The following is a 20,447-nucleotide window of genomic DNA, read 5'->3' as shown; positions in this document are numbered from 1 at the left end:
GATGCTTCCATAAAGAAGAGCAGACCCTACAAGCCTGAAATGAAAGTTTTCCCTTTCCTGTCTGGCTGAGTGAATTTGGTCCCTGCTTTCCACATTTTAGTTGGCAAGATATCCAACTCTATGTGTATTCCCGCTCAGAATACAGCTCGATTGTAACACAGACATATGCGTAATAAGGTGACAAGTTAATGTTTACCTCTCCCTCTGCCTCTCCTCCTCTTCTTCTGACTCTCTGTCAGAATCCTCCTGCTTTTTGATTTTTTTCTCTTTTTGCTTTGGTGTACTTTTTCTCCCTAGTGGAGTTTCGTTTTCCTTCTTTTCCGCATTCTCGGGTGTTTCCTCTACATCTTTGTTTTCTTTGTTACTATCTTTTGATTTGTCTTGTGTTTTATCCTCTTCGCTATCTTTTTTAACAGGGGTTGCATCACGGGCAAGTCTTCTTCGTCCCTAGAATGAAAATGAGATCAGTTTAACAACTACCATCAACTGCTCTCTGGGTTGCCCCTCCAAATCTCAGCAGAAAGCAAGATGCGCCATTCCTGTGCGGAAGAAAGGTGGAGGTAACACCAAAAAGCAAAATATTCTAAAACGTTAAGATAATAAAGTCCTCTTAACAAGTAGAAAAACAAACTAAAGCCACTCTGCCTGGTTTGAAATCAAGAGGATGAGCTCCTTGTTAAATTCTGGACCTGTGAAGTAATTAAAATTCACAGTAGTATCACAGAATGGTTTTGGTTGGAAGGGACCTTAAAGAAAATCCAGTTTCAACCCCACTGCCATGGGCAGGGACACTTCATCTTCGTGGCCCTCAAAAATAATAATTCACAAATCGATGGCTGGTGATTGGATTAATAACATAATATAATACATAACCAAATAATATTTAATTATTAACAAATTAAGATAGACAGACAATGATAAAAAGGACAAAAATTTCTTCCATTTCTTTATCCTCTCAACAAACATGCCAGGAAGTTCATTAAGGCTGATAACAGCTTGAAGAAAACACTTGCAGTGAAACAGAAATACAATACATAATAAAAATCTAAACTTGTGTTTAAGCTACGTCTTCTCATCTATTAATTTAAAAGGCCACATACTTGGTTGACAACCTGGTTTGCAAGAAACTCTTTAATGGAATCACGTTTTAATTGAACAGAATCCCTTCAACCTGAGCAGTTTAAAAAGCAGCAATTCCTTGTCATTCAGTAATCATGCTCTACTTAGGAACATAAAAAGCCCTTCTAGCAAAATTAACAGGAACGCTACAGAGTCATACTCAAAATACCTTGAAAGTATTCTTGTATCCTCCATCAGGTTCAGTATCCACTAGCGTTTTATCTCTGGAATTACTAACACAATCCTCACCTCTACAGCATTCAAAGATAAAGGAAGACAAAACTTAAGTGTCTTTCCCTCTATTTTTTCTACAAAATGTAAAACCACAGTGTTTCTTTTATTAAAAGATGTTGTGATAAAAAACAAATCAGAGATACGGGTGTTCCTTAAAGCTATCGCAGTCCCTTCACACTCCTGCTTCCAGCCAGAAAGCTCCTGATTCCACATGCCTGTGGAAATTCTCACCCACAACCAAAGCTGTCCTGCTGAATTTCCCTGTTCTGATGTTACGCAGCTCTCAGCAGCTCCCCAGCCATCCTTGAATCAAAACGTTTGACATCCAATCATCCTGAGAAAATCCCATGGATGGTTCAGACTACAAAGAAGTCGGAACCGATTCTATTCACAGGTTGAACGTCATTAATGGTTAATACCAGCTCTGTGTTCACAGAACCCTGTCCTACGCTTGTCCAAGTTCGCCAGTTCAAACATACAATTGCTCCGCAAGGGAAAACTCATTATGTAAACTGCTCACTATACAAAGGGGTTTTGTTAGGTACTAAATAGAAATCAGTTCAAACCTCTTACCCTTGGGGATCTCAGCTCTATTTCTTCTTTTTCACTCTCACTGCTGGAATAATTTTCTTCTGCTTCTTTTTTAACTTCTGTTGGGGGCATTTTTTGTTCCTCTTTTACACTTTCCTCCATTGGTTCCATGTTTTTCTGTACTTCTTCTACCACTTTTGGTTCATTATGATGGATGGTCCTAAACTGAATGTTTGCAGAACGGCAGTACTCTTCGAAACCATAAAGATACCTAGAGATACGATATTGCATGTTCATGTTATATTTTCTGCATACTGAAGCGCATGAAACCTATTCCCTGCTCACAGAAAAGCAAGAAGAGCAGCAACTTCAGGAAACAAAAATAAAAGACACAAACACAAAACAAACCTAAATAAAAAGGCAGAGATTTTAAAATAAAACAATTGCACACACAAGTCAAGAAGCGAGAAAGAAAACATACATGTGCTTCCCAGAAAGTTAATTACATCCCTGTCCAATTAAGAACTCATGACAACGAAGCCTAAGAACACGTACGCTGTTTTGGAAACACACAATGACAGCTAAAATCACCCTGGTATTAGAATATGGGTGTACAAACAAGTTGCTGCACAGTATCAAATTGCCACTCATCAGCTTGTTCTCTGCTAACTGCCTGCATGCACGCTCTAGTCCAGTTATAGGAGAGAGAAATATGAACTGGCTTATTCCTCAAAGAATAAAACTGCAAGGTACAACAAACTGTCATGTATGCACACAACATAATTATTTTCATGGTAACAGCAACCTAGGACGTATTTACCAATTACTCCTAGGATAAACACTCTTCTCTGTAAAACACAGACCTTTAACACGTGCCCAGTTCAAATCCCACTGAAGACAGTCTGAATATTTTCATCTTCATCAACATTAACAAGAGTTGAGTGATTAGTCATCCCTATTCAATCAGTCGAATTCCCTCAGGTTTGAGTCAAGAGAACCTCATTCTTCCCTTTTACACAAAAAGCCCACTTGTTTCTTCTCAAACTTTCAGGAGGATAATAGAAATAATTTTTATTCAGAAAATGATCTTGAAAAATGCCATTTCTAAATGTTTTCATTTCAGAAGTTAACACACAACTGAAAACCAGAGGTCAAAATGAAAAGATTTATGCATTTTTTCATTTCAAGCAGTCATTTTACTATTTAATGCTGTCACATCCACCACAGCAATAAGTACAATTATACCCTAAATTCTACAGATCCCACAAAGATATTTAAATATGCAAACTGAAACATCTCCGCCTCCATTAACAGTTTTCACGAAGTTAAGACGACTGGTATAACATTCTCCTCCATGCAGCATCTACAGACTGAGGACAGAGTCTGTACTGCAAAGATGAATTTGCCAAAGCTGTTTTTACAAATTTCATTGTTGTGCTCTGAAACAGCATCATCACATGCTGAAAGTGAATGCTTCTTGATAAAAAAATGAGAATTCTAAAGTATTAGAGCAACAGGAACTTATGTAGCCCTGAGCACTCCCTCCTTTCCTCCAGCATTTCAATCCTCAGCACAGGAAAATGCTCAGCACCATTCATTAACTGAAAAACGTTGAGTATTGTTTCGCTAAACTATAAGAAATTGCTTGAATATTGTAAATGCTATTAAAAAAAATGTTTTCATCATTACTTCACCACACAACACAAGCACTTACTTTCTATAAGCAGTTTTTACATTGTAGGAAGCAGCCGAGTTCAAAATAGGAATGCCGAGGTCCATATAAATTTGCTTCCATATAGCACCACTCTCGATCTTTCGGAAATGGAAAAGAAAGGGAAAAAGGAATTTTAGATGTCTTGTTAACAGAAAAGATTAAAGAACGATATCCAAAAAAGCCATGAGCTACAACCTTTAAGACATACATAGCTCAGGAAACATCCACCACTTACATTGTCGCACCCACCCTGCTGATACACCAGCCTAAAGAGTTTGAAGAGGTTGAGGTCCTTGTAGCCCAAAACCGGTGGTTTATTGATAGGAGTACCTAAACAAAACAAACCCAGAAATAAGCAGTTACAACAAAGAACAGCAAACCGCTTCTTCCATTCCATATGGTTATTATCCATCTACATCTTAAATCTGCGTTTGATACTTCCAAGAAACATAACAGCCATCAGTTAAGGCTTCACCCTTGTTTGAATACATCACACATTTCTGGGTGGTTTGTGAGCACCCTGGCACCAGCTGCTGGGTAACTGATTTCCCAACTTCCATTTGAGATTTGCACAACAACCTTGATCCAATTGGCTGCCTCCCACTGTTCCTCTCTTGAATAGGGGGAACAGCCAGGATCACAGCAAACTCTACAAGGTGTCTGGTTTCAGTACAAGGTGGGAGACAACGTGATTGAAAGCAGCTCTGTAGACGACTCAGGGGGCGATGGCTGATGAGAAGCTCAATGTGAGTGTGCAACGTGTACTCGCAGCCCAGAAAGCCAACAGTGTCCTGGGTTGCATCAAAAAAAGTGTGGGCAGCAGGGCGAGACAGAGGATTCCTCCTGCTCCACTCTCCTGAGACCCTCCCTGGGGTATTGTGTCCCATTCTGGAATCCCCAATATAAGAAGGATCTTGAACTGTTAGTACAGATCCAGAGGAGGCCACAGAATTGATCTGAGGACTGGAGCATCTCCCATACGAGGACAGGCTGAAAGAGTTAGTCTTGTTCAGCCTGGAGAAGAGAAGGCTCCAGGGAGACCCTTGGAGCAGCTTCCAATACTGGAGCAGGCTACAAGAAAGCTGGGGAAGGACTTTTTACAAGGGCCTGGAGTGATAGGATGAGAGTGAATGGCTTTAAATTGGAAGGGGGAAGATTTAGATGAGACATAAGGAAGAAATTGTTCACGCTGAGCGTGGTGAGGCCCCGGCACAGGTTGCCCAGGGAAACTGCAGCTGCCCCATCCCTGGAGGTGTTCAAGGCCAGGCTGGATGGGGCTTTGAGCAGCTTAATCCAGTGGGAGGAATTCCTGCCCACAGCAGGGGGTTGAACTGGATGATCTTTAACGGTCCCTTCCAACCTGAACGATTCTATGAATGCTGGAATACAGCAATGTGCAAAGAGATTAACCCAAAACACTGTCGTCTGAAAAAAAATAAATGGGGAAGAAGCAGAAATGTTGGATTACAAAAAAATAGATGCAAAGGCAAATTTGTCAGAATGTGAGAAAACACAAAGCCCTAACAGAACATGAATATTTCGGACAGTTCCGGGGAAAAGAAAGAACTCAAATTGGATGAGTGGCAATGATACAAAGAACAATAATTAACTGCAAAAGGAGAAACCAAAAGTGACTTGGGGCAAGCGGCTGTGTACGTAGGCATTATTGCTCCCAGCAAGGAAATGCATCAAACATTGTCCTTGCTGCTTTTCAACTTCCTTCATCTTCATGAAATTATATTTGGAATCATTAAAATAATTTTACAGGACTTTGGGAATAGTGTCATGATTACTACAAGCATCAAAACATCCATACTGAGAGAACAGAATGTAGTACAAATCTGGTGGGAACAGAAATCTTGCTGTGAGGACAGAGTTAAAAAAAAGTAGGCAGACATGGGGAAAGACCCAGTCCTGAAAAAGTCCCATTACATTGCTCAACTGACAATGCAGAAAGAGGGGAGATTTAGATTAGATAGTAGGAAGAAATGTCTTCCTGTGAGCGTGGTGAGGCACTGGCTCAGGTTGCCCAGAGAAGCTGTGGATGTCCCCATTCCTGGAGTTGCTGGATGAGGCTTGGAGTAACCTCATCCAGAGGGAGGTGATCCTGCCCATGTCAGGGGCTGGAACTGTATGGGCTTTAAGACCCCTTCCAACCCAAACCATTCTATGACATTCCAGCTTAAAAAATGGTTTCTGGACCAAGCCCTCAAATTCAGTGCACAAATACTTCTTTCTCCTCCATAAGTCCCTGACATGATCCCTACTTGCTCTGCAGTCTAAGAGTGCTGTTCTTCTACGATTCTGTTAATAGGGATGCCGAGCCTCTTTCACAAAAGGTAACCTGCTTTCCTCCTCTCAGTTTTAAAATGCAAGAAAAGTTTGTACTTTACAAGGGGAAAAAGAAGGGTGGAAAACTTCAAACACTACACGCACTTTATATTTTACTCTTCTTAGCTTTCAAATTCAAGTATATCACCATCTGCTGTACTATATGCTGCAACAGAAATATTACTCAGGTAACTTTCATCAGGGAAAAGAAAGGAAAATAAAAAGTAATTGCATTTGTAATCTATCAATGTTATTGCAGGATTAATACTTATGATATTTGAATTGAATTAGCTAGTTCATTAATAAAATGAACAAAGCATCCATGTTCTAAAAGATGAAACTATTTCCAGGCTTAAATACACCAAAAAAACCCTCCAAACCAAAAATGAGAGAAGAAAAAAGGAGGGGGTTGTGCAACCAAGGAACAGAAACCCTTCGATTTCAGTTTCGGACTCATCACAACTGCATCAAATACATAGCACATCCAATTCTAATACATGCATTGTGCCAAGACTTTATTCCGGTTTATAACAGCCTCACCTAATTCTGTAAAGAAAAACCATTTACAATACGCTATTTTCTTGTTCTAGCTACTGAACAAAGTAGAATCTATTAAGTTGTCTCTCCAGGCAAGTCTCCCTGCAATGTCTGCGCATGATTAAGACAGTTCTGCAAGGAGACTTGAAGGCAGCACACCTCCCATGCTCTGCTGGCTGCATTTCACCATCCTCCAACAGCCTCCTGAGTTCCAGCCTGAGATCATCAGCAGCAGAGTTCCCAGTCACGGCTGTCACAACAAGAAATCAACCAAGAGCTTTTTTTAACACGGACGGTTTACATAAAAAAGGGTTTGTGAAAGCAAAACAAAACCAAAACACCTCAGGGAAGATTTCAGTTTCCTTTGTGTGCTGTGCTTCAAAGTGCTGCGAGCAGCCCCACCACCTGCAAAAATGGGTAGAAGTGTTTTTCCTTGCACCAGACCGGCTGTTATCCCTTTTCACTGATGTAAAAAATAAGCTTGTAACTGATATAAAATTTTAAAAGCCATTTAAAAAGTGGGCTAGATATTTTAAGTAATTATAAATAAATATATAAATTAGTATATACATAAGAATTTCAGTGTTACCTCTGTCTTCCATAAACTTGTAAAGCTGTTGGAGGAAGTTGTCCCTCTCTTCAGGATCAAGCTCTTCCTCAGGCTGTGAAAACAAATGCAGTCATAATGAAAAACACAAAACATGCAAAGTAACAGTTTATTTGTACAAAAGCCTGACAGCAAGAACTAAACCCAAACCACTTCCCACTTGGCCCTGCACCCAGATCATGGTGAAATACGAAGAATATAAAACTTCCTCAAGGAGACTGAAGTGCACATCTCGGGAGGAAAAAAGGAAAATGCAGGTCAGGGAAAGCCTCGATTCCTGACAGAAAGAATTAAGTGTAGCCCTCAAAATAAAAGCACTAATAGACACAAAAAACCGTTCTGACATGGAAAAGGTCTGTTATGTACAGGACTGAAGCAGTTCACAGGAGCTCTAGGTTTTTTCAATGTGGAGCTTTTGTTTGTTTAGGGTTTTAAATCATCTTCCTTCCCCCAACTATAGGTAAGATCGCAGAGCAATTCCCTCTTCAACCATTCCTGGGTTTGATGCTCCAGACAATCTTCATTTTGCAATTAAACCACAATGCTTGATTTCAGCTCATATTTGGAAACACTTTTACAGTCGCTTCCATATTTCCCCAAACGGATATTTCCATTATTTATTATCAGAAATTCCTTGGGTTTATTTTTACAACTTAAATCCTCACAGAGATAAACACTTACGAACTTTTATTTCACACTGTGGAGAGCTTACCATAAAGATTTTATTTTATTCTATTCAAGTGGAAACCATGGAAATAAAAGTACATTTATCAGGGGAAGGGAAATAATTTCTGCATGTCTAGAGATACTTCATGGAATTCTGAAATGCTAGCAGAGATTATGGGGGGAAGAGGGGGAAAAAAAAATAAAAAAAATCTCTTCCCTGCAATGCTTTACGCATGCTACTTTCTTCCTGCCAGCCTGGCAATCACGGGGATTGCTGGTAAGGCAGTTTGCACAAGGAAAACCGCAGCTGTCTTGAAGGAAAGACGTACAGTACGTGTCAAAAAATCTTATCATTACATTATTGAAAATAACAGAAAAGTCACAAGCAGTTCCAGAAGGAAGCCAGAATAGCAAGTTCAATTCCAGTCGCCTCTGCATTCTGTAAACTTTAAGCTTGAAAGGCAGAAAGACAGGCAGAAAAATGTAAATGTATAAGCTCCTGCCTTGTTAACCAGAAAGCAATCTGCCCAGCATCAGAATGAATTCAGCACTGCCTGCTTCAGTGGATTCTGAGCTTCAAAGCCCAACAGGGATCACCTACAATCAGACATAGACAGTACGTGTTTCTTATTTTCCTATTTTTGTCTTGGGAAATAATTTGAGGAAATTAAATGAATAATCACAACATTGCATGGCATCAGTGACCATTTGCTCATACTAGAAATTCTAGGGATTATATAAACAGTTATCTATAGAATTATTATGTTCCTCCAGGTTAACAAATGAATTATTGCTATAGAAACCACAGCTTTTTTCTCTCCGTTTAGACTGCAAACCAACTTCAAGATCGAGAATCTTCTACCACATACTGTAATGTTTACTGATTAAACACGACACGACTCAAACTACGCAAATAAAATATATCTAATAACAGTAAACATCCAGAAATATTTCTGAATAGCTGAATTCAAACCATTTCTTTCATATGGGCACAACGCCAAACCAGAACTGTAGGTCAGAACAGCAGAAACGTAGGTTAGAAATAGCTTTCTTGCAGAAAGAACATTAACCATTTCACTGATACCGAGTCTTTTCAGCTGAAGGAAAATGAAAAGGTGAAAATCTTTTACATACCTCCAGGAACAGGGCACAAAACCTGACCGCAATATTCACCCATCCACCTGTGAGAGACACCCTGAATCCTGTACCGCTTCTCTCTGCTGAGCGTGTACGAGCTAGGTCACCACCCCTTTGTCAAAGGGAGCCTGAACCATGCCTGAACCTTGGTGCCGACGCCACAGGAGACACCAAATCCTTCTGAGAGGCAATGAGAATAAACCCTGAATAACTGTCACCAACTGTCACCATGTAGCAGCTATTTCAAAGTCCTCTTTTTGCTACTGGCCAAAATGAGAAAGACCAACCATTCACAGATATGCCTACTGAGACATTAAGAAATAAAGATATCTATGAGAGGTCATTTTTTATCATGGTTATCTACTTCTAACTGGACATAAATTCTCAGGAGTGTCTACTGATATTAAATACGTGAACCATTATCAAAGCTGCTCTATCAGCAACCTGAAGTCTGCACTCAAAGTGAAGAAATCACCTGAGAAACACTGATGCCACAACCCGCACTAGAATTCCCAACACCTCTTTCCAGTAGACACCAGGACGACACTGCTGTCCTCCAAAACTCACTTCTAAACAGACAAACGTGCCCATTTTAGACTGGGAATAACTAAATTCGCAGAGACGATTGCTCAAAATCAGTTTTCTTAAGAGACTCCATCTCTCCACTTCCAAGTCCAAATCTGAGGTAAAACAATACGGTCTTTTCCAACCAAGTGATTCTATGATTCTATGAAAAATTTCTTCACCAAAAGGGTTCTCGGGCCCTGGCAGAAGCTGCCCAGGGAGGTGGTGGAGTCCCCATCCCTGGAGGGATTTAAAAGCTGGGCAGATGAGGTGCTCAGCGATCTGGTTTAGTAGTGGACAGATATGGTTGGACATGATCTCAAAGGTTTTATCCAACCAAGTGATTCTATGCTGCTACAAATATGAATTTTTGAAGTGGCAAGAGGTCAAAACTGAGACCTTTCTCTTCATCCAACACCTGTAACTCAATGCAACATAAGAAATCTTTTTATTTCGGGGCAAGAGGCTGAATTTTATTTAACAAAAAAAGAGACTCTCCAAGATGCCCTTTTTTGCTTAAAACTAAAATGCTGACATTTTCTGGGTTTGATGCTTTTTCCCCTCCTTTCTGACTAGGAAGTCGGGTCAGTTAGAGAATACTGTCAACAGTCAAACAATGAAATCAGTAACAAGTACAGGGTCTCTGCGCAAAAGACCATCCTTTCCCAACCCAATGTCTTATTTCCTTTCCAAGTAAAACTAGCAGGATTCAAGTATTCTGTGCAATTATTTTGAGAATAACAACCAGCAAATAACCACAATATAAACTCACAGAAACTTAAAGAAAACTGGTAACTGGCTTCGCCTCATTTGGTTTCAAAATCAAGTTCACTATGAGTTTTGCCTCTGTATTTAGCATGATTTTAATCCAGAATACAGCTCTGTTACCCTGACTCATCCTTTATTCTACAGAAAGATGTTGAAGCTTCCGTGCTAACCTGTAGAGCTGAGTGAGAGCAGAAAGGATGTCTTTTACAAAACAAATAACAAATCTCTATGTTCAAGCATGTACACTGTACACAGAATCAATATAGGGCTGAGGTATCAAGGACAGATCTTCCCTTCATGTTGTTAACAGACTGACAACACTATAAACCCTTCTGTGACAGAAGAAGTGCAAGCTAAGAGGAAGAACAATGCCTACAGGATTTGGAGTTCAGAAGAGTACAGATCAACACTGTATTAGAGTTAACAATTTTGTTGCTTCCAAGTACTTAAATGTGTTTTCATCTCTTGCATGTTTGCTCTTGTTGTCAAGTTTGGATGATAATTGAAGAAATTAAAAGAATTACACCAATTTTGCAATGAGTTAATAGCTTTACAGTACGTGGAGATGACATTGGTCTTAAAATGTTCTTTTCTACCAACAGGAATTCCACCATTCATACCAGGAATTCAACCATTCTCAACAATGACTCACTCCCGTGCCTCAGTCTGCAATTTCTTCGCTCTTTGAGGAATATTCCAGGAATGCCTGGTAGCATGAAACTGGGCAGGAAAATCTTCGTGAAGAACATTTGTGTGTGGCCATGCCTCACAGTAGCCAACACTCAGATAAATGCATGCATGCATGAGAAGGATGGATCAGGTAATCAACGTTTAGCTATTTTTTAAAGGCTACTCTGCATATTACACATCACAGTTGCTTAAGGGGGTTTTCTATATATGTAAATAAACCACTTGTTTCTAGATCCCACACTTCATTAACTTGGAAATTCTTGTATTCCTGTACTAAGGTTTTAAAGTCAGCTCTTCCAATGTTATCTTCAACTCCACATAGGTTGCAGTAGAAATGGACAATTCAGGTATCATTTTATGTGGTCTCCCAAAGTCAGTCAGAGATAAGACTCTGTAAAAAATAAGAACTGCTTTGAAGCAGAAATGTAAATATTTTAACAGATGGCTATTGATCATTTCTAGGAATTTCAAGCTTCCTAAAGCACATCATGGATTTCATACACTCTTTCTTTTACGAACTTAGTGCTAATAGAACGTATGGTAATATCACGAGAACAGAAATCCTTGCTTATTTGCTGAATAGGTACATTGGAAAATGCTTCTGGCATTTTCCCTGCTTAACAATGTGAAGCAACTCTGACCGATGTTTCTTGACGCTGTTGTGATGCAAGAACCCTAAAAATTTTAAATGAATGCACATTATCAAATATACTACACGAATATTCTTCAGGGGGCTGTCAAAATGAAGACTAAGAGAAGATGCCTCTACACGCACACACCTGGAGGTGCCACCTCCTCCTTCAATGAGGGGCATGGAATGCTGCCAGCTAGAATTTCATTCTGAGCATTTTTTGCATGTTCAGTTGTGGGGGGAAAAGTGAAAGAACAAGGAGCTGCTGTTAGAGTGACACAGGTAAGTTGAAAGAGCCTCTCAAAGCTGATGTTATAACCAGTTCTACAGGTAAGATGGAAATCCCTTTTTCTAGCTCTTGATATTATTAAAAGGTAAAATTTCAAAACCTGCAAATTCAAATTTTAAAAACAAATTCCTTACTTTTACTCTCATCTTCTGCAAATGTATCTATTCAGAGCAAGTATTGAAAATGTATTTCAAATAGCTGCATGTTAAAATCTTGATTCTTTTGGAATTGGAAGGGCTTACAGGGAAACCAAGAAGCCAACCCAAATGTTGCCTACATGTTCCCTTGTAAAATAAGAAATATTTGACTACTTAATCCCGAGAAACAAATAAATACCATTTCTACCCTGACAGATCAACTTAAATACAACCAAATACAGTAGCATACATAATCTGACTTTTAACAAAAATCAGGTAATGTTCCAAGAGCTTTTATTCTATGTGGAGGAACTGGAGTTTAGATTTTTTCCCTGCCTTTTAGCTGCAGTGCATTCTTTGACTGCCAAACGCATCCGCAAAACACAGTTAATTCTCTTATTCTGACATGTTGAAAACTGGATAAGAACCAAAAGCAACATTCAGATTTTTATCTGGATTCAAACCAGATTCTTGAAATTTTCATTTGAGAATGATTTTACCTATATTACCTCCTGACTTTTTCAAGCTTTTTTGTGACCCAAGCAACGTCATCTCTTCTGTTACTCAAACCTCGCATTGTAAATGAAAAGTAATACTGAGTTGTACATTATAGTGGAATTATTGCTAAAAATCCAGCACACTAAACATGCTGAGCAACTCAATTTAACACAATAAAGTCAATGACAAGCAATTTCCACATTTTCCTCCTTTGCAGCCAACTCTGGAGCATGCAAATGAGTTACTATCACCAAGGAAGATTAGCATCTCCATTCTGGACTTGATGATCTTAGGTCTTTTCCAACCTAAACGATTCTGTCATCTCACCACCACCATCTTGGTTCCCACTCCTTAGCTTACAAAAGCCATCAAGAAAAACCATGAAAAGCCTGGAAATCTCGTTGTGCCAATTCTACCACACTCTTAAGATGTCAGGAGAGGCAGCATAATTAGAAAGACAGTCGCTGTCAAAATAAAGTAGCAGATTTTATTTAACCCAGCTACTGGAAAAATGGTAGGATCTATCATCACCAGCAACAGTCGGTCTCTCTGCTCCATTACCATTATAAAAGATCCTACTACAGAAAAACAGGATTTCTGACTGACTTTCTGCTCTCATTATATATTAAGTATGTCTGTGACAATTTGATTGATTTAACGAAGGCTTAGCATGGCTGGCCAGGCCTTAACAGCAGAACTGCTCTGCATTTCAGAAAATGGGGAGAAGAAAAAGATAATTTTAAGAAAACTCCCTCCCATCTCCAGTAAAACAACAATTTACAGCTCTAAAATAAAAGGCCCACTGAGAATATTCTGGCAGAGGATCGACAGAAGCTATTTTTGACCTTGATTAATAAAGGAGAAACTCTACAAAACGTAAATGCACAATCTGAGTAATTCAATATTTGTAGTCAAATAAAGGCAAGACAATACCATTCACTTGTCGATTCTCTCTGCAACTGGTTTTGCTGCCTTTCCAAGGGAAAAGAAAAAATGAAATTCTAAGAAATTCCCTAAACGCTCTCTAATTGCAATATACAGCCTGGCCCACAATTAAAATAAGAACATGCATAGTAACAGTGGAATCACATAATTGATTTAATGGGCCAGAGTGACAGTTCTGCTCTGACATAATCTAAAAAGATTAGTATCTATCCTCATGCTTCAGCAAGAAGATACTCACCTGATTTTCACAAGCCTACTTGTCACCTGGAAATAATGGATTCTAGAGTTTCTCCTACCAGCACATCCACATGTCTGGTGCTCCTTGCCTAATTACTGTCCATTTAGATTATTCTTTAAAAATAACCCCTGCTCCTTTTACAGAAATGCCATTTTTTTCCTTAAAACACCCAGCTCCCCCCTCCTCCTCCTTTGTTTGAAACATACAGCACTTTTAGGCGATATCCATGAAAAACGGCTTTAAAAATGGAAACTAGAAAGCCAGTTCAGCAATCCCTGATTTGTAGTGACTGATGGCCTGTGATTTTAACCAATGTTCATGCAAACAGAGTGATGCAGATTGCAACAACTCACACCCTACAAAATGTGGCCAGTTCAGATTGCAAACAGAGGAAAAAACCCAGAGGGTTTCACATTCCACACACATTTATCCTTGCATTTATCTCATCATATGTTATTCTTATACGGACATCCACCCCATTTTCCAGAACGATGTTACCAAGGCGTAAAATCCACACCTAAAACCAGATCCTTATTGTCCTTTTTCCCACCTGGGGAGGATCTGCCCTGGCTGCATGTTCCAACAACCAGGTCCAGATCAGAAATCCAAGTCAAACCACACACCACGTTCACAGCACGGATTAAGACACGGAATCCTTACCTAGGAGCCGCATTCTTTCAAATGGGGAAGGTTCTTACTTCCTTCCTACCTAATCTGCCTGCTGCCTGGACATATTCCAGCCTGACTCCCAAGGATTTGCTGGCTCGCGCTCTCCCCGCACGGCATCCGCAGTTATACGGCATTACTTATATTCTCATTTTAAAAAAAAAATAAAAAAAATAAAGGGTTTAGAAGCCCAGGCATGGCAGGGCAGGGCAGGAAAGTGCCAGCCCCTTCTTCCAGAGCCCCACGCATGCGTGCTGCCTGCCCATCCCACCGCTGCCATGGCAACGTGGGCCACAGCAGCCATTCCGCACCCGGGATGATGGACCCAGCAGGGAATCTGCATGGGGGGATGTGGGATTGGGGAATCGGCTCTTCCCAGAGCACTGTGGAGATGGCACGGTGGGAGGAAACCACTCAAATCCCACAGCCGACACCTCCCTCCGCACCCACAACTGGTTAAAAAGAGGCAGCAGAAATAATCAGAGAGCCTGAAAACGCAGGGAAGAACAGGGGAACCTGCAAACGCAGGGAAAGAACGGGAGAGGCTGTAAATACAGCTCTGACGACATGAAAAAACTGGCTCACTTCGTGCAAAAAAGAGCCACTGAAATTACTCCAATGCAGAAACACAAATTACTGACAAAGTCCATCTTCATCACATTCCCAACCTGTGACACTGCTGGTGACAACAAACCCAACCCTTCCTGAGGCAACGTTAGGGGTATAGTGACTTTAAACCAAAAGAAAAGAAGTCTAGACTAGATATCGGGAAGAAATTCTAGTTGCTGAGGGTGGTGAAACCCTGGCACGGGTTGCCCAGAGAGGTGGTGGATGCCCCATCCCTGGAAAGATTCCAGGTTAGGCTGGATGAGCAACCTGATCGAGTTGAGGATGTCGCCGCTCACTGCAGGGGGGTTGGACTATGTGACCTTCATCGCCCCTTCCAACTGAAACCATTCTATGATTCTAACTCCTGACCTGCACTTAAACAGCATCAAAAGCACCAAACTGCTGGAACAACCTTATAACTTCCCCTTAATCCTTTAGTTTGTCTTTTTTAAACCCAAATACTGCCAAACAAGCTACTTTTTACATAAACTACATATAAAGTACAAAAGAAAAATATAAAGTTACTTCTATTTAAGGCTGAATCACTACTACTGGACCCAGCTTCCATTATTTCATTTATGTCTCTCCTTTTGACTCAGATTCTATCACTGCTCTCTGCCTTAATTTCCTACTTTTAGATTTGTGTCCCATTTCTGCACTGGATAACAAGACAATCTGCCACTACTGAAAAATCCCACTAAAGACAACTGGTAGCATAGAATCATAGAATGCTTTGGGCTAGAAGAGACCTTTAAAGCCCATCCAGTCCAACCTCCACGCAGAAGCAGGGACATCTTCAATTCCATCAGGCTGCTCGGAGCTGCGTTCAACCTGACCTCGAGCATTTCCATGGATGGGGCATCCACCTCCTTCCTGGGTAAAATATGCCTCACTGTAAACAATTTCTCCTTATATCCAGTATAAAAGGGAAGGTGAACAGATCTTAAAAGACGTTGAAGGGAATAAACCAAGCCTGAGGATAAAATGTTGGGAAGCGCAGGATCTTCTGAGTGCGCAAGTTATTCAATGATCTTTGAAGAATGAATGAACCTGCCCAGACTTACCACTACTTCTTCAGTTTTCTCTTCTTTTTTCTCTTCCTCTTCATCAGTTCCTGCAGCAGCTCCATCCTCCTCATCACTGCTAGAGGACTCCAGAATTTCACTTATGTCCATTTTCCAGTTCCGAGGAACAACCTTAGTGCTGAGAAACGTGCTTGCCTCCTGTAGCCCTGCAGAAGAAAGGGCCCTGGGTTTACCTCACCCACAGTATCCAGAGTCCAAAAGCACTTTTAATTCCCTCTTCATCTTATAAATTATAATAGAGTAATTAAGAAAGAAAACAGATACTTCAACTCAGTTTACACACTCTACACTTCAAGACTGTTTTTTTAAACTGACTATTGGCAACTCAAGGAGTTCAGAGTTGAAAACATCCACAGAGCATCCTGCTGTTTCCTAGGCACAGGGCCCCATGAACTCTTATCTACATATATTCTAAGCAACTGCGAGCTGTTCTGTTTCTCTAAGAAGAGACAAACAATGTAATCAAGCTATTTAAAAAAGCAAGCCCATCACAGTTAGGTCAAGTACCATCACTGACTTGGTTATTTTCAAAATATCTTCGTGTCTTAAAGTTTAGATTGCAAAAGACCACAAATATTTTGCTTAAGAGATGTTACGTTACTGTTTGGAACAGGAAAAATGCACTGATGAATGAGGGAGCGATGGGACAAGTAGTCACACTTGTACAATGGGAACAGCTCTAATTCTATTCCTTGTAGAAGTGCTCCAAGAGGAAAAACAAACCCAGACACCCCAAAACATGTCTTCCAGACACAGTAAAAAAAAATGTTCATAAAGAGGAATCAGAAGAATACCCAAAAGGACATATTGCACAATGCACAGTGTTGATACAGAAAAAAAGGCACCAGTTCTTAATAGATGCTGATCTGTCTCAACTCTTTTTGAGACTATTAGTACCTTTGGTTCCACAATATTCCTTCACGGCAATGTCTATCACAACTCAAATTCATTCTGCATGAGAAAAAAAATCCCTTTCTTCAATTTCTCTTAAACCTGCCATCTGATCATTTTTTGGCTGTTCTAAAGTTCTTCTACTGTGAAATAGTTAAGAAGAAAGTATAAGAGAAATCATTAAGAATCACATGAATCAATCAAAACCCTTTCAAGCTCTCATTTGTGTGTATCATGTTACATTTTCTTTAAGTAGCTGTTCCACACTTCCATTCAAACGAGGAACGGCTGTTGTTGAGCGGTCTGGGTTTTTTTCATTAGTTTTTGGTTTGTTTTATTAGGTATTGTACTTATTTCCCCTTAACAAATTTTGTGTGTCAAGGTCGGATTGGCAGAAACAACACTAAAAGTGTAAGAATTATTTACACTAGAGTGAGCATCTGGCCTTTTACAGGCTCACTAAAAAGATGGATTATTGCAGTTGCATCATCCATACATACAGAAACCAAGTGCTCTAATTATAATTTAAATCAAACATTAATCACAGGCTGGCTTTTCTGATTAAGTTCACACATTGCTGTTTGGGTATTTTTAATGTAAAGACAGAGCTTTGAGCAACAGCACAAAACTTGGGTTTTAGGAGAGGTAACTATACGTTCCATTCCTCAATGACATGTCAAATACTCTACCATGGAAATAGTCCATTCACTTCTCATGAACGTGGACTGAATCAAAATAAGGAAATAAAATCAAGTAACCCTAAATTTCTACTAGGTGCTACTGCAATAATAAGGCAGCTATATCCAAAGTTTCTCTAATTTATCACATTTAACATTGTTTGCAAAATATCCACAAGCAATAATCTGAAACCAAGAGGCTATCATTTATCTGCAGAAATTAAAAGTATTACTGCATGAGATCAGGTTTTTTTAACACCTAGAATTGATTCTAATTTACCTTTTGTAGGAGAAGCCTCAAATTTTGGTAAGTTTTGAGGATCTAGTTCTTTAATGTCTTTTCTTGCTACTGAGTAACTGAAAAACAATAACGTTCCGTTATCATTTTTAAATCACAGCAAAGCAAGCATTCGACTAAGAAAAACAGTGATTTCTAACATCTTCAGATTTATTGTTCACTTTCAATGCTCTTTCTAACAACTAAGTGCATAAGACATTTGCTATTGTAGGTCCTAACACAAGATTCACAACCAGAGTAAGTTTCAAGCCTTTCTTTGATATTCAGCTATTAAAAAAACCCTTGTAATTAAATAATCAAGAAAAGTATGAAAAGCTTCTTTATTTTAAATGCTGAACTTGCACAAAATTGCAAAAGTAAAATACCAAATTTTAAGTATTTCACTAACAGCTGCTACCTAAACCAGCAACCCAGCTAAAGAAGAAAACAGCCCTCTGTTTTTAAGAACACATTTCAAGAACAGCGAAGCCAAATTCACATTTCTGCATTGATAAACAGCTGATTTCTATTTTAAAATTACAAAAGCGTTCTCATAGCAAAATACATGGAAGTTGTTCTGTTCTAAAATTATACTGAATACCCAGTAACTGAAGTACTACAACAGAAATGCTAACCAACCTGCAAGAAAAGCCTTACAAGTGAGTTATTTTAATTAGATTTTTTTTTTCTTCTTTCATTATTTCAGAAAAACATGTAGTAAAACTTCAGGAATTGGAGGCGGCCACTTTCTGAAGTTAAAGCCACAATACTATGGGGAAAAAAAGTGAAACAGAGCAAGGCTGCATGCTTTTCCAACAACATTCCACCTTCAGTATATAAAGAGCCAGACTTATCTAGAAGGCTGATGATATGTGTCTACATTAAGAGGCCAAAAAGAATTAAGTCTTAAGTTACTTGAAATATGTTTCAGTAATCAAGTAGTCACATCCTACACATAATCACAGCTATTAAAAAATCACTTTTGAAAGAAAGAGAAAGAGGGGAGACAGGTGGCCTCTGGGAGAGAAGTTTTAGTTACAATATGTTGAGACAGATGCGTTAGAAATAAGGATGAAGAGAAGAAAAACAGCTCTAAGAAGAAGTCTTCATATTCTTTTGAATATATTTTCCCTTAAGTAAGACATCACTCTCTTCCCTTCCCTCCCCCCTTCTGAGAGGCATGGGCTAAGAGGATCTTCTTTTATTTAAGATTCTGTAAAAGTTTTAATTAAACAGTTACTTTACAGTCACTTTTTAATTTAAAAAAGTAGACCAAACACTTCTAAACTTTGCTATTTGAACAGACACAGACATCTGGGCATGGGAGGTAGTGTCCATCAGATATCCAAACCACAACAGACACCCACAAGAACATCATAAGTAAGACACGAAGGGAAATAATTAAAACCAAACCTCACTTCGAGGTATAGGAATCAGTTCAAGTGTTTAAATCTGTTTTTCTTTAAAGTTGTCAAATTTTTAAATGAAGAAACACCAGACCACTTTCCTAATCCAATGAACTCTTTATCAGTACACACGATGTGAAGGTGGGTGAGCAAGCACAGAAATGAACAAGTGACAAACATGTACGAGTGACAAATGTGTACAGCCAACAACACAAAATTGTACCCTTTCCTCTTGGAGAAAACTATGTCTTCAGAAGCAACATGTAATTAGCTTTGCATTTTTCTCCCCCACATATCTAATGAAAGGAAGCTATTACTTACAATTTGGAATCTGAAAAGGATCGAACTAAACACTGGTCCTTTTTCACCGTGACATCATCATTACAGCTGGGAGACACGACCTGGAGGTTGAAATAAAACACTTCTTTTAAGTAAAAAAAAAAATAAAAATAAAGAAAGCTGATGTTGAACGGAAAGAAAGATGGACAGCAGGAAAACTGCTGTTTTCCTGTTTCGTCTCTGGTAGTTTCCAATTCTGAGAAAAGAAAACTACTCCAGTTGATATTACTGAAGCCAACAATGACAAGTTTTAGGAAACAGTTTACCTCAAACTTTTAACTTTATTTATTATGTAAAAACCAAAAAAGTTTGCAATTTCATTTGTAAACTCAAACTACTCAAGATCCTCTTTATTCAGTCCACTTTTTTTTTTTCTCTTCTTCATACAAAACTTGTTTAAAGCATCTATTTAAACAGTCAAAGACCCACTTATTTCATACCAGTTTCTGATCTTTGCCATTCAAACAGAGGTAAGTAGTAGAGTTTTTTTTTAAGGTGTGGCTCATATAAGCCAGTGTGGAATCCAGCGCGGAATCCAGCGCATCCTTCCACAGCGGTATCATCTCTAAGTCTAAAAAAGGTGATAAAAACACATTTGCAGTATTTTTACTACCACAAACAGAACAAGTTTACATTTTGCTCCAAGCCACACACAGACAGAAAATGTCTGAACTCCTGGATTTACTAGGACTCCGTAGAAGCTGTGCCACTCCATTCAGAAGAGTCAGAAGTTTTACCCCAAAAATCAACATAAGACATTCCTGTTTCTCAGGTAGCAGAGAACAGAACAGGTACGTGGTGTCCAGTAACTTAAGCCCCTAGTTAAAACTATGCTAAGTTAAGATCAGTCACCAGTGAAGG

The 20,447-nt window shown here is 39.2% G+C and overlaps 1 protein-coding gene across 2 annotated transcripts in view; it reads right to left on the bottom strand.

Annotated features, from left to right (window-relative positions):
• Positions 1-20,447, bottom strand: part of ARID4A (AT-rich interaction domain 4A) — a 53,375-nt gene that overhangs the window by 11,562 nt on the left and 21,366 nt on the right. For both annotated transcript variants that reach the window (XM_069856771.1, XM_069856770.1), the window contains exons 9-16: positions 19,569-19,648; positions 17,845-17,921; positions 15,976-16,142; positions 7,056-7,128; positions 3,834-3,928; positions 3,599-3,696; positions 1,927-2,155; positions 197-447 (exon numbers count right to left, since the gene is read on the bottom strand). In XM_069856771.1, the coding sequence (XP_069712872.1) occupies positions 197-447; positions 1,927-2,155; positions 3,599-3,696; positions 3,834-3,928; positions 7,056-7,128; positions 15,976-16,142; positions 17,845-17,921; positions 19,569-19,648 (1,070 nt within the window). The remainder of the gene's footprint in view (positions 1-196; positions 448-1,926; positions 2,156-3,598; positions 3,697-3,833; positions 3,929-7,055; positions 7,129-15,975; positions 16,143-17,844; positions 17,922-19,568; positions 19,649-20,447) is intronic.

Source organism: Phaenicophaeus curvirostris, chromosome 5, assembly GCF_032191515.1.
Source record: "Phaenicophaeus curvirostris isolate KB17595 chromosome 5, BPBGC_Pcur_1.0, whole genome shotgun sequence".
Classification (NCBI taxonomy): Eukaryota; Metazoa; Chordata; class Aves; order Cuculiformes; family Cuculidae; genus Phaenicophaeus; species Phaenicophaeus curvirostris.
Note: the sequence above shows the minus strand (reverse complement) of the source record. Positions and strands in the feature narration are given on the sequence as shown.